The sequence below is a fragment of the Drosophila kikkawai genome, chromosome 3R, assembly GCF_030179895.1.
Source record: "Drosophila kikkawai strain 14028-0561.14 chromosome 3R, DkikHiC1v2, whole genome shotgun sequence".
Taxonomy (NCBI): domain Eukaryota; kingdom Metazoa; phylum Arthropoda; class Insecta; order Diptera; family Drosophilidae; genus Drosophila; species Drosophila kikkawai.
The window spans coordinates 38,236,868-38,251,342 of record NC_091731.1 but is presented as its reverse complement, the minus strand read 5'-3'; the positions used below and the strand labels follow the sequence as shown (position 1 = coordinate 38,251,342).

At 39.9% G+C, this 14,475-nt stretch overlaps 1 protein-coding gene across 2 annotated transcripts; it reads left to right on the top strand.

The window, feature by feature from the left end:
• Positions 1–4,027: 4,027 nt before the first annotated feature.
• On the top strand, positions 4,028–13,427 carry LOC108084912 (uncharacterized). 2 transcript variants are annotated; one of them, XM_017181307.2, is made up of 5 exons: positions 4,028–4,366; positions 8,895–9,188; positions 9,265–9,616; positions 10,049–10,255; positions 12,136–13,427. In XM_017181307.2, the coding sequence occupies exons 1-5, from the start codon at positions 4,361–4,363 to the stop codon at positions 12,945–12,947; spliced, it is 1,671 nt and encodes a 556-aa protein (XP_017036796.1). In that variant the 5' UTR covers positions 4,028–4,360; the 3' UTR covers positions 12,948–13,427. The 2 variants fall into 2 exon arrangements, with proteins under 2 accessions (XP_017036796.1, XP_017036797.1); XM_017181308.2 differs by having other exon boundaries at positions 13,242–13,421.
• The last annotated feature ends 1,048 nt before the right edge of the window (positions 13,428–14,475 follow it).

Here is a 14,475-nt window from a genome sequence, read left to right as displayed (position 1 = left end):
TAAGCCCATTTCAATTAAGTTGAGGTGAAAAAGGAAAAGTTTAGCTAAAAATGGGCTGCCATTTTCCTAACGACATGATCCAATTTACTTAATAGTTATTAATCGACGAGGAAACAACATCATTTGGCGGGCCACCTTGGCCAGCTGATATTGGCCAATCCGGCGAGGATGGCCCAAAAGTCAGGGCAAGTCAAGCGAGCAAACGCTCGGGTCAAGTTAACGAGAAAAAATGGTGAAATACACGAAATACTTGCCAGTAATGACAGTCTCTGGGCATGCATGTGTGTCCGAGTCTAGAGTGTGTGTGCCTGACTGAATAAATAATGAAATTGCATTGCACATTCGATAAAAAACATTTCCACCAGCCACAATTAAAGCGGCACCAGGCAAAAATGTGGACGCACCACAATTCAGCCGGCTTGCAAATGCCATTTCCATGACAGCGCCATGGCGGTGCGTTCGCCTCTAAAATAAACATAAACATAATAAATAGATGTGAAACAGGCGACCAGGACGAGATCGCAGCAGCCGGAGTCGCAGCAGCAGCTGTTGCTCAATTTGTCGGGCGAATCGATTGCATCATAGATATAATCCCCAGTGCACACTTTGCTGCTTTATTTTTATATTTTTTGGCGGGGTGACAAAGGGGGTATAAAAAATGGAGATGCCCCTTGTTGAAGTGCTAAGCAAATATCGGTGCAAACTAGAGGCAGGCTTTCACTTTTTCCCTGGCCAGCTGGCTGTCGTTCCATATCCATAACCACATGCACAGGAACACAGAGAATAAATTAATACATTTTTATTTTTGACAAGACAAAGATCTTTACTTCAAATAATAATAAAAAGGAATTCCATATGGAACATTTTTCTGTTTTTAAGAGAAGTAATTTACTCTATTTCTCATTATTTATACCCTTACAAAACCTCTCTAAATATTTCCAGTGCACAGCCCATCGACACAATAAAGCAAATTGAATTATGCCGTGCAGCTTCCGCTCGAAAAAAAAGATAGATAAAAAATAAATCACACGAAAAGTGCCAAAAACGAGTTCGCTTCCGATATGGATTTCGGATATACTTTGTCGCCCGTGTTGCAGCAGCGAAACTTTTCGAATTTGAAGTTGAAGTTGAAGTTCATTGCGCAACTAACGAGCGGCTGGACAGTAACAAAAATAAAGAAAACCCAAGAAAAATAAAAGAAAAACCAAGTAAAACTGCAGCAGGAAGTCGAGGAAGTGGAGTGGACTCTTGGTGGCTTTTCGGTGAGTTTTCTAGCATTTCCACATGCGCAACGCGCAGCGCGCGGCCTGTTATCGCATTTCGCGTTACACTATGAAAACTTTTCCCCGCAACACAAATTTTTATTTTTATTTTGCACTGGCAATTGCCCCATGTCAATTAAGCAAAGAAAAAAGAGGCAGCCTGTGAAGAGTGAGTGATAAATGAAAAGTACTTTGCTGATTAAAAAAAGGAAACCGATAAAGGCAGGAAGTGGCACACACTTAATATTTATGTATGAGAGAGGACACTATCCTCGAAATTCCTTTGACAATCATGCATTTATTTTAATTATTCCATTATGACGGTCCCGAGAGTGTTATCTCATCGCTTCTTTCATATGCAATTTATAGATTGAACGACTGACTTCCTTCCTGTTCAAATTTGACCGGCTGCAACTCTTAATATTTATATTTATTTACGCAATGAGGCAGTGGGAGCGGGCCAAGAGCCACTAAATCGAAACCAATTCACTTTCTGTACACTCAACCCGCACTGAATGGCCACATTGTCGGTTCAGCGGAAATTTAACTCAACCACAACGAATTATCCCAGGCAAGAGAAACATTTAAAAACTCCCCACCCAGTGGGAGACTTCAAGTTGACAACCCAATAAACAGTGGCTAAAAAAATGAAAAACAAAATTATTAAGACAATTGAGTGGCGGAAAGCTAAATTTCCACGAACTACAAATGACCTTCTTAGGGAAATTTATGCAAATAAAATAAATAAACATTATATATATATAAAATAAGATTGAAATATTGCTAACTGTAAGCTTTATTACTTCACAAATACTTGGAATATTTTCACACTCCTCTAGTAATAATTAAAAAACCAATAAACCTTTAATGGGTCCTTAAAAAGTCGTATTTAAACGAACAACACTTTTTATGAAACCCGTTCTTTGCCACAACATAAAGGATGACAGTTAAAATCAGTTATTAGTAACGGATTTGGGTTTTTATATTTATGAGTGTTACGGTTTGTTACGGCTACCGGAATTTTTATTTAAACAAATTCAAATTTTTTAAATCCTGTGTTTCAAAACTTAACAGTTTATCGCCGGGCATTCAGTTGACTAAAATCCAAGTCATTTATGTCGACTGCCGCCCCCGAATCGCAATTACATTGTCCCATTTGCATATATACGCGTATTCGCAGGCCATTACATGAGTCGCCGGGGGTTTTTCCATTTTATTTTCTTTAATTTTCTTGCTCATTTTCATTTATTTCATTGCTGTTTGCCTTTGCCGCGGCTTGTTTTCCTTTGGCTGTTTAGCAAATTCGCAGTTTGCTAACTGCGAGTGCTTAAGTATCATGTTTGGGCCAAGTTTTCCTCACTGCGTTTTGCATTTATGCATTTGCAGTAGGAGTTGGAGTTGCAGCAGTTGTTGGGTTTGTCTGGGCCCATTTCATTTTCGGTTAGATAACCAAAAGTCCGGTGGAGATGTTTCGAGAGGAGCTCTTACTCCTAGTAGGATAATGGCCTGTGACTGGGAATGGAGCTGCCATTGTGTTCGCCTTAATTGTGAGTTTCACATATTTCCACATGAACTGCTTCTGACATAGTGACAGTGAACTCTCATGAGAGTGTCGACTTGCCACTGCCACCATTTGTCGCAACATTGATAATTAGATGCCCTCGGGTTCGCATCTGTCTGCGCCTCTGTCTCGGAGTCTGCAGTTGAAGGTATGAGACCTCCAGGGGTCAAGGTTGCTGCTTTGAGACCAGGCGGGTCAAGATGGGCTTATGCTTTGGAATATTTAACGCTCATAAATGGATTTTCATTGGAATTAAACTAAGATAGCTCCTGGAAAACAAACTTTTAAAAATTTAATTTAATTTAAGCAGTGCTTGCAAATAATTTTAAAATAAAAACTCCAGCTTAGAATTGAATGAATGAAGAATGAAATGAATGAAAATACTTCGAAACATTTAAACGGTTCTAGAAGATTCATATCATTTTAATAATTTAGTTTTAAGGGTTTGAATATTCTTGTAAATTAATTAAAATTACAGACCAGCTTAGGATTCAAAGAATTCGCTTCAAAGTCCTTGGATTTAACAATTATTTTCATTAAATTAAAAAAATACTCCCTTTTAATTTTTCCCTTTTAAATCCGTTGCCTCGGTCTTTTGATTAAGCCGATATACCAAGTACCACATATGTACCAAGAACAAAATGCCAAAATACCTCAGACCTTAAGACATTAAGTGATTCAGTTTAGAATGGCTTCGATTTTATGACTCGTCCTTGCTTCACGTCTCTCGTGATGATGACTGCTCCTCTCAGCGATCACTCCATTTCAAGTTCGTTGCCTCAGTCATTCGATTAAGCCATGCCAGAAAACCGAGTCAAAGGTGTTGTTGCCATTCGTTGCTGCCCCTGCAGTCGAACACGTTTCAGACACCAAAGTTAATGAGCCGCATTGCAGTTTAGTGATTGCCACATGTGGCCGATGCCACTCGAAACGCATTGAACCCCACGCGCGCGCGCTCCTCCGTTTATGGCCAAGAGGCTGCTGCCGCAGTCTCGGTTTCATCAGCCAAAAAATTGTAACACCAAATTACAAAAAAAGAGCCACAAAAAAGAGAGAGAAGGTCTGACTGCCTCTACTCTTAACCAAAAACTGAGAAGAGACCCCGAAAAAAACGCTCAAAATGCACTCCGAGCCGCCGCTCTCCCGCGATTTCTTTAAATAAGCCGGTCCCAGTGATTTTCGAGCACAGTTCGAGCCCAGACGTTGCCGCGATTAAAGCCACAAAGCAATATATATATATATGAGAGCCAAAGACGGGGTGGAATCGGTGAAAGAAAGTCGCGAGTGAAATTTGTGTGCCGCCGAGACGAATGCCGATGACAAAACAAACGTAAATCGACAAAAAGTGCGCCGGCCAAGTGCCTGTCAATATTGCTGCAAGTGAGGAAAAATAAGTGAAAAAAGCTGGTGTAAGGCAGAGACAGCGATACCTAAAAGCCAAAAAAAAGTGAATTTTGATCTTGATTAGCCGCCCAGCTAATCCAAGGCCCAATTTGAGCTAATCCAGCCAGTGAAGCACAGCTGTCCGGCTCTCGAAATGAAGGTAAGTGCCCAAGGATGCCGCCGCAGTGAAAGTGGCCGCGATTACTGGACTAATTTGTGCATATCTTGGAGCTATCCCCACACTATATATCCATATACATATATATCCATATCTCGTTTATGCAATTTCTTCGGCGAACAAGTTCAAGTGCAAGGCATTCTGCGCCAAACTCGTTTGCCACACATCGCTGACTCTATTAGCTAAGCCCCCGGGCTGCGTGAAGTCTCTCCCTCTCGATGCAGAAATGACGATGCCCTGGTGTTATGCAATCGGTGGATAACCCAGAAAGCCCCATCGATGCCTCGCTGCACTCGATAGATTTTCCAAAGACCTTCAACCACTTCATTCACTCGGAACCTTATGTCACATAACGAAAGAAGCTCCAGTTGACCCGCCGCGAAGGTAAAGTGTCATGCATAATTATTATGTCAGAGCCACACTTCTACTTCGTCTCGAGTTGCTTTCGAAAATCGTGAAGAAATTTGAATAAAGCTCCAGGTGTAGTGGCTGCCAGGCGGAAGAAAAGAGAAGACGGAGCAGGTGGGGCGAGTCGCCGACACGTAAAAAGCATAAACGAGTCCGAAAACTGAACCTACCGCAATTAATTTAGTAGTCATAGTTGAAGAAATGTCGTGTGTATATCGCCGGGCAAGCAAATGACAACGAATTCTGCTCATTCACAATTAAGCAATTACACTGAGCTAAAAAAATTGAGTTTTCTGATTTTTTTTTAATTTTCTAAGGGAAAATAAAATATATTTAAAGTTAAGTAGAGTTTCTGAACTTATATAAGAAAAATTACTTTAAAAAACTTTTTTTAACTGAAAAGTATAGTAAACATTTAAAAATATATTTATTATAAAATATTTTGTTTGATGAAGACTTATAAACAGGTTTATATATTTTTTATACCCTTGCAGGGTATTATAATTTCAGTCAGAAGTTTGCAACGCAGTGAAGGAGACCTTTCCGACCCTATAAAGTATATATATTCTTGATCAGTATCAACAGCCGAGTCGATCTAGCCATGTCCGTCTGTCCGTCTGTCCGTCTGTCCGTCTGTCCGTCTGTCCGTCCGTCCGTCCGTCCGTCCGTCCGTCCGTCTGTCCGTTTCTACGCAAACTAGTCCCTCAGTTTTAAAGCTATCTGAATGAAACTTTGCATATAGTCTTCTATATGCTCTCACTGCTATATATGTCGGAACGGGCCGGATCGGACGACTATATCATATAGCTGCCATACAAATGTTCGATATATTTCTAGAAAAAAATTTATAACTTTGCTGTTTTTCAACATTTTTGCACCATTTTTTAGATATGGCCATTCTATATTATTTCAGAATTTTGGTAAAAATTTTATCAAAATCGGACGACTATATGATATAGCTACCATAGGAACGGTCGAGAAATAAATAGGAAAAAAAATTATAGTTTCGTTGTTTTTCAACGTATGTTTATCTACTCTGAGATATAATCTTTTTTTATTATTCTAGAATTATGGTATAAATTTCATAAAAATCGGACAACTATATCATATAGCTGCCATATAAACCGATCGGTAGATGTAGAGAAAATGTAAAACTGGGAATGTAAAACTGTAACTGTCAAACTGTAAACATAATAAGTATGGGGAAAATGTAATGAAACTCTGTTTTGTGAGTGTTTTCAGCATTTAAATCTATAATATAAACATCGAAACCAATCTGCAAGGGTATACAAACTTCGGCGTGCCGAAGTTAGGTTCCTTTCTTGTTTAATGGTAATATAGAATAATATATAAAATAAAATATCATTCCTTAGGAGAGAGTTTCAACATTTTATTTCAACTTGCCAAAAAAGGTATAAAATATTTATGTATTTTTTTTTTTGCACTTGTTTGTATTTTAAAAATAAACCTTAGATTCCAAATTTGTTAAACAGTGTAACTGCAAATATGTTAATTAAATGTGAACACGGAAAAAGAGAGCCAACTCGTTGGGGATGAGAGCGCGCGGCCACAGAGCCGGCAAGCACAGCACTTTCACTCTCATCTTCGCTTCTCCGAAAAAATGTTGGCCATAACAATGAGCAGGCAAAAAAGAAAGAAATAAAGAAACCACAAGCAATCATTGCCAAATGGCTGCGGCAAATATTGGCCAATAGTTCAATAAGCCAATACTATCCGATTCCTCCTACGACCATATCAGCCCCGAATTGCATTCCGCTAATTACCCAGCGCCGAAACATAATAAATAATAATTGTTTCGCCACATAACCGCCTCGCCACTCCCCGCCAATTAGCTTTCAATTATTTGAATTACTTTTCGCCACTGTTTTATATATTTGTTTATGCAATCGCACAATCGCAGAGCGAAGAACAATATTGATTTCGCTTAATTTGTGCAATTTGTATGCAGATTGCAGTGGGCCAGGGCTTAGCCCGCTCGAATTGTATAAGAAGACTGGCCCAAACCCCGAGTCCAACATATTTGGCCAGTCATAATTGAGGTTGCGCCATCGGGGGATCGATCGGGAGAAAGGCTGCCAGTTTAATTAATATTTTTCGAGGCGGTTCCACTTTAGCCCGAATAAAAAATGTAAAAAACTAATTTAAAACGCATTTGTCATAAATATCAATAGCGATAATGGTGTGTTTCTCAACTTATTTGCTGTTGACCCGATTTCGTTTCAATTTCTATGCAACATTTTGAGTAAGTGAATTGCTTGAAATCATTGAACCGAAATGAAGTCAAGCGGGGAAATATATTTTAAAAAATATTCAATTTTCTTAATGATTTCTGATTCACTTAAACTCGTTTCTGTTTAATGCTGGAAAATGATTAGAGCTTACGGAAATGACTGAGCATTAACGCATTAGACTAATATTGGAATCACTTGGGCAGGTTTTGAGTTGAGCGATTTTGTATTAAATATTTTAAAAAGGAAATAGTTTTAACTCTTCATGGATGAAAATCTCTCTACAGGGTATTACAATTTCAATCAGAAGCTAAAAACGCAGTGAAGGGGTCATTTCCGACCCCATAAATCATATATATTATTGATCAGGATCAATAGGAGAGTCGAACTAGCCATGTCCAAAAGAAACAAAAAATTTTAATTTTTTTCAAAAATTGAAAAGGGGTTACATCATAAAAATTCTTCAACATCGAATAAAAATTCGATTTTTTTAAATGTTAAATTTAGTATGCAAATTTGTTAACATAGAAAAGGCTAGCATGGAAAAGCTTCCCAAATTGATTTTAATGCTTTTTTGACTTAGTTATGACATTTTTAGACTTTGAATTTTCCAAAAAAAAATATCATAGTACCAAATATAAATATTAATTTAAAGAATTCAAATATTTTCTTAAATTCCTTTAAACAATATTATTATATTTTTTAGGTGTATACAAAATAATAAAATCCATTTAACTGAAATTACAATTTTTAAATATTATTATAAAGAATATTTTGAAAGAAAGTTTTTATCTGAACACTATGGAATACATTTGGATTTATAAATGTTAAAAATGTTATTAAATACTTATTCTGGCTCTTTAAAGTCAAAATTAAATAATAAATGTTTAGAATGGTACCTTGGCCTTTAAAAAATATATTTTATTATACGTAAAACCCGACTCTTTCTAATAATATTTATAAGCCATATAATTAAGCTATGCTAGAGAGCCAAATTAACTAATTAAATACAAAGTTTACAGATTTTAGTTAATTTAATTTCTGTATCTAAAAGAGTTATGTAATCTTAATAGTTTCGATAAATATTCAATTATCAAACAAATTGTAGATATACATATATTTATTTAGATTTATTTAATTATGAAATTAAACGTTTAAATTAGAAGGGTCTTTGCATTTCTGCACTTAGCATTTCGGCGGATTAATGAGGCATGAAACCGTACTATAAACACGCCCAATCTCAACAGACACTGGGCTTCCCGCTTGGCCAAATTGGCTATTAGACCATTTAAGCCACCTTCCACCCCCCCCCCTCGGCAATTAGGCAAAGTTCGCTCGACTGTTAACCAGGCGAAAGGGTCTGAAGTTGGAGGTAACTGGCTTTGGGGAGTTGGCATATGCAGAGCGGGAATGGTAGTTACGAGGCATGAGCTAGTAGATGGCAGATTATGATTGCATGTGGTGCGGGTATGTGCGTGTGTGGATGACAGTTTACAGTTGACAAATGAATGCACAAGCTCCTCGGTGAGGCAATCGGCGGAGCTCTAACCAAAAATGATGTCTGATGTCTGGCTGTGGTGCAACCATCGCCGCAACTGACACATTTTGGCAATTGAATTTCCCCGGTTTACCATTGTTATAGCTGTCACAAGAAATTTAAACTGATTCCTAAAACGATTATGCAACTCAAGCTGTCAGTTTCTGAATGGTTTTGTGAATGAATTGCTAAATATTATTCATATTTCCGCAGGTCATCAACAATAGTTACTTGATTATTGCTTAGCTCATACTCGAAGGGATCTATTTCATATATTTTCCTAATAAATAATAATTTCCTTTACCCTCATAAACAGGTCCTCAGCCTGAGCCTGCTACTGGTGGCTCTGCCTCTGATGTGCCGCTCCCTTCCTGCCACCGACAAATCCTCGCTCTCGCTGGAGGACACAGACCTCACGGACAACGAGCCGGGCGAGAGTGTCAAGGAGTCCCAGATCCACAAGCGTTCGGGCAGCTTCGACTATGTGGCGCACCTAAAGTCCGGCCTGCTGTCTGGCATAGGCCAGGCCTCCGCCTCGATTGCCTCTGGCAGTTCCGGCGGAAGCAGCGGCGGCGGGAATAGCTACAAGTCCCACGAGATCGTTGTCCATGTAAGTATTTGCTCTCGTTTCCTGAGATTATCTCTGAAATTTGAGATCAATAAACTGTGAAAAATGTTTTCCCCAGGGCAACTCGGTGGACTATGACCCTTGGTCATTCAAGAAGTCCGTGCTAAACACCATCTTCCAGGCGGTGAAGGCCATCACTGGCGGGGTCACGGCTCTCAAGGGTCAGCTGATCAAGGGCAGCGGCTACGCCTTGAGTGCGGGCGGCAACCTGGTGGCCGCCGGCGGAGACAAGGTCACCGACGTAGGCAAGTCCATCATCAACTCAGCGCACATCAACTCGCACACCTATGCCACTAGTCACTCCTCCAGCGGCGGCGGCGGGCTCTTCGCCAAGCTGAGCTCCCTGTCTGGCGCCTCCTCCGGCGGCAGCAGCGGTCACAAGTCCCCAGCACCTGTCCTGCACACCGAGAGTAAGTAAAGCTTTAAATTTTAGGAAGTTCTAAAGGCAAATGTCTTGAGGTACTTCCCCCCCCCCCCCTTGACTTGGCCTCGAGATCCCCTGGTTAGGCTCTTCCAAGTTCAGGTGCCGTCGCTCCGCTCCGATTGTCCAGCGCTTATGCAATGCCTTTGAACTGAACCAGATCCATGACAATTAAGCCGCCTAATAACCAATACACAAGCCCCAGCCCCAGCCCCAGCTGGCCAAAACGGAAGAGACGGCTTCGGCTTTGGCCAAATCAGAGCGTATCGCGTGCATTGAACTCGGCCAGCGGCAACTTTCGTTTTTTGCCACTAACCCGTTCCGTCTGCATTTGCGTCTACCCCTGCCACTGTCCCATTTTAGAGTCTAATAGTCTCTCTCTCTCTCTCTCTCTCTCTCTCTCTCTCTCTCTCTGTTGCAGCGATCACCACATACGAGATACCCACTGGCCATGCCAGCTACGGTCCGCCCTCGAAGCCGCCATCCTATAGCAGTGCCACTCATCAATATCTGCCACCGGTGGGTGGGTCCAATTACGTGGGCGGCGGGGCGCCCTTCAGCGTGAGCCACCCGGCGGCCTTCGAGTCACCGCCGAGCAACTATCTGCCATCGGCCTACGGACAAGATGGTGCGTAAAGGGAGTGGGTTTCAGAAAATTAAATTGAAGGGCTTGGTTACCTGTAAATAATCTTTCTTGTACATATTTTCTTGACCTAATCCAAGGTGAAGGGTTTTTGGATAAATTCATTAGGAAATATTTTTAAAGTACGTGTAAATATTATTTATATAATGCTGAGAAAATGTATTTTAAGATAGTTGAAAAGTTATAATCTTAGGGTATTAGTGTTAAAAAAATACCAAAGATTTCCTTCAAACTTCTTTCTAAAACTATATATAGATGGCTTAATATGTTAATAATGTTTACTATAGAATATAAAATTTATAGACTAAAGGGTAAACAATTTTAATATAAAAATAAGAGTATCTAAATACTTGTATTATATATATATAAAAATTACTTTACTCACCGAAAAAAATGTTTAGGCTTTTTTTCTATAATTTCAAATTACACAAATCTCATTTTTAACATTTCTTACTCTACAAAATTTAAAAGTTTTCATAACTATCAAAATGTATCTTAAGATAAGAAGATTAAGCTCTTTTTCCGTTAAAAATATTGAATTTCTATATACAATTTATGTTTAAAAATTTCAAAAAAATGGCAAAGACAGGCGTTGGCTTCTCTCATCAGCAAATCACTCAACGGGGTTTGCATACACTTAACCAACAGCCAACCGCCGCCCTTTGCGCGTCCCTCGACACATTTCCGCAGAGGAAAGTGAAAGCATCGTCATCAGCTGCTCATAATTCGTTGAAACGGGGCTGAAATCCCACAACAGACATTGTAAACATTGTAAATATTAACACCGACTCTCACTTTTAGCTGCCGAAGTTGGGATAGGACAGGCTTGGATCTTGTTCCAATGACACATTTCCTAGGCTAAGTTTATTCGATTTTTTAACACATTGCGCAAGCCACCATTAATCGATTCATTGTACATGTTTTAATAACCACCTATCACGTCATCTGTGTATATAAATAGTACCTAAGCAAACTGTACAGCTATTAATTGAGCCATTTGCAGTAGCAACATGTCGTATACTTGATAATATTGCGCATACGTATTTAGTCAGTGGCCCATTAGACGGTCTAGCGAGAAACCTTCGAAAGGAAATTCTGAAAAACCAACTACTACCACGTAGTGTCTTCGCCCGCCGACTCCCATTCAGCTAACCCAAAAACTAAAACCGGATCTCATCTAAGATCATTAAGAAAATCATTTGAAAATCATCAGAATGCAGTGAACAATTGCACAAAATATGTGTAAAGTAAACAATCATCTGTATAAAAAAAAAGTCATCTAACACCACACTTACAAAAAGCAGAGAAATAATAATAGAAGATAATTAATGCTTCTTTGAAAATGTAAAAAAAGGGTTAGGAAAATTTTTAATTGATTAAAATTAATGTAAGTAAAGTAAAGTAATTATTAAATTTATGAATTATTATTATACTAATTAATTATATAAATGCCAGCAAAAAAAATCAGACAAATCTAATAAAAAAAATAATTTTTGATTAGTTTTATGAACATTTTTATAATATATTTAATATAAAAAGGTTTGAAAATAAAGTGCTTAATAAATTGTTAAAATATTTAAGCAGGAAAAATATTGAAATTTGACATTTAATATTATCAGTCAGAAGTATTATTTTTTCTCTGTGCAATCGACAAAACACTCACAACTATACTCGTACATGCCCAAGACCAAGTGTAAATACCCCACATGAAAATGCAAATATTTAAGATGCTGGTTAATCTAATGAAATCTCACTCATTGCATACACACCTCCACCTCCACCGCAACCTCAACCACAACTACAACAACACCACCACACTACACTCAAAACAAAAAACAACAACAACGACACGCACAACACGGCAGCCACCAGTGCCAATAGCAATGACTTTAATATCTACGGACGCCACACCAAGTTGACGGATGAGGAAGCCCGCAAGGCGGCTCTGCAGCTCCAGGAGATCCTCAGCCTCCTGCCCAATGGCAAGACCGAGTACACAGCCTCCAAGACGGTGGCTCTGGACACGAGCAGCGTGCCCACAGGATCGGGCTTGGAGCAGGCCGAGGTCTACAACAGCTATGGTCTGCCACTGCCCAACAATCTGGGCACCCTGGAGTCCTTGTCGCACACGGAGTCCATAACGGCTGCCTATAATCCAGTGGCTTCAAAGAATCCGGCGGATGTGTACCACCAAATGGCTAAGAGGCCGAGTGCCGAGGAGCTGTACATCCAGAAGCACCCCAATGAGGGCTATGACTACGCACCACCGTCATCGGGACCTCCACCTCTACTGCCCACACCAAGGCCGCCATCGTCAGCCAGTGATTACCGGGTGGAGAACTACCATGCCTCCAAGAGTAACGCCCTCAAGGATCTGACGCCCATCATAGCCGCCCTGGAAGTGGCCAAGCGGAAGGGCAATAGCCACAGCAGCGGGCCGCCCGTCTACTCCATCGAGAAGCAGGTGCACAAGCAGCAGCAAGCCCCCTTTCAGTACCTGCCGCCGGTGGTGCAGAAGTCCAAGTACGTGTACAGTGCACCGCCGCATCACCACAGTGGTGGCTACAAAGTTCGACGGCATGTGGCGAGTCCGAAGCACCCAAAGCGAAGCGTCTTCAGGCCGCAGGACTACGAGATCCAGGACCCGCTGATGTTCAACCGGTTGATGGAGGTTTAGGGAACCAGCCGGAAACCCTAGTTAGGCCTCATCATAGCTCGTACTCCTCTAAGTCATGTTGCAGCATTTACTTGTAACTTATTTATGTTATCCCTATCGCTATCGTAATTAATTATTTATTGAGCTTCCCGATGGTTGGCAATAAGGGTGAACCCCACATTGCATCCCGAGCACAGCATGCCCCCTGAATCAGCACCCACCACCACTCTGTCCCACTCTGTGTCTCTCTCCCTTCTTGCACCGAAAACCAGACCAAATAGGATTCCTTCTCACCTCTCACCGCTCTCTTTGCAGTCTACCATCCGTAGAGGACGAGGCGGAAGGACCTCTGCGGACCTCTGTCCATCTCCACGTATCCTAGAGTTAGTCAATCCGTAACCGTTCCTGCCTATTCCGAAAACTATTCTCATTCTATATATACCACATATGTTTCCCACTCCAATCTGAATTTGAATCTGAAACCGAAACCCATTCGCGGGCGTCACAGAGGTGCAGTCAGTTTGACTGTGCTTACCCATTTTAAGTTTAAGTATTTAAATTAAATAAATCGTTGAATACATAGTTCTGCGTTTTTTCTGGGCTCTATATTTGGTAGAAATTTTGTAAAATTCCTAAAAGTATGCTTGGGAAGAAAGGTAAGACATGTAAAATCGTGTAGTTAACAAAGAGAAGCGAATGTAAAAAATTGTCGGAGCATTTGCACTAAAGCCGACTTATTTATTTTTTTTACTCATTAACTAAATGTAATTTAAATAAATAAGATATATATTTAGCATTATTTAAATCTTCAATATTTTTATACCCTTGCAGGGTATTATAATTTCAGTCAGAAGTTTGCAACGCAGTGAAGGAGACCTTTCCGACCCTATAAAGTATATATATTCTTGATCAGCATCAACAGCCGAGTCGATCTAGCCATGTCCGTCTGTCCGTCTGTCCGTCTGTCCGTCTGTCCGTCTGTCTGTCTGTCCGTCTGTCTGTCTGTCTGTCTGTCTGTCTGTCTGTCTGTCTGTCTGTCTGTTTCTACGCAAACTAGTCCCTCAGTTTTAAAGCTATCTGAATGAAACTTTGCATATAGTCTTCTATATGCTCTCACTGCTATATATGTCGGAACGGGCCGGATCGGACGACTATATCATATAGCTGCCCTACAAATGTTCGATATATTTGTAGAAAAAAAATTATAACTTTGCAGTTTTCCAACATTTTCGCACCATTTTTTAGATATGGCCATTTAATATTATTTCAGAATTTTGGTATAAATTTTATCAAAATCGGACGACTATATGATATAGCTGCCATAGGAACGGTCGAGAAATAAATAGGAAAAAAATTATAGTTTCGTTGTTTCTCAACGTATGTTTATCTACTCTGAGATATAAGCTTTTTTTATTATTCTAGAATTATGGAATAAATTTCATAAAAATCGGACAACTATATCATATAGCTGCCATATAAACCGATCGGTAGATGTAGAGAAAATGTAAAACTGGGAATGTAAAACTGTAACTGTCAAACTGTAAACATA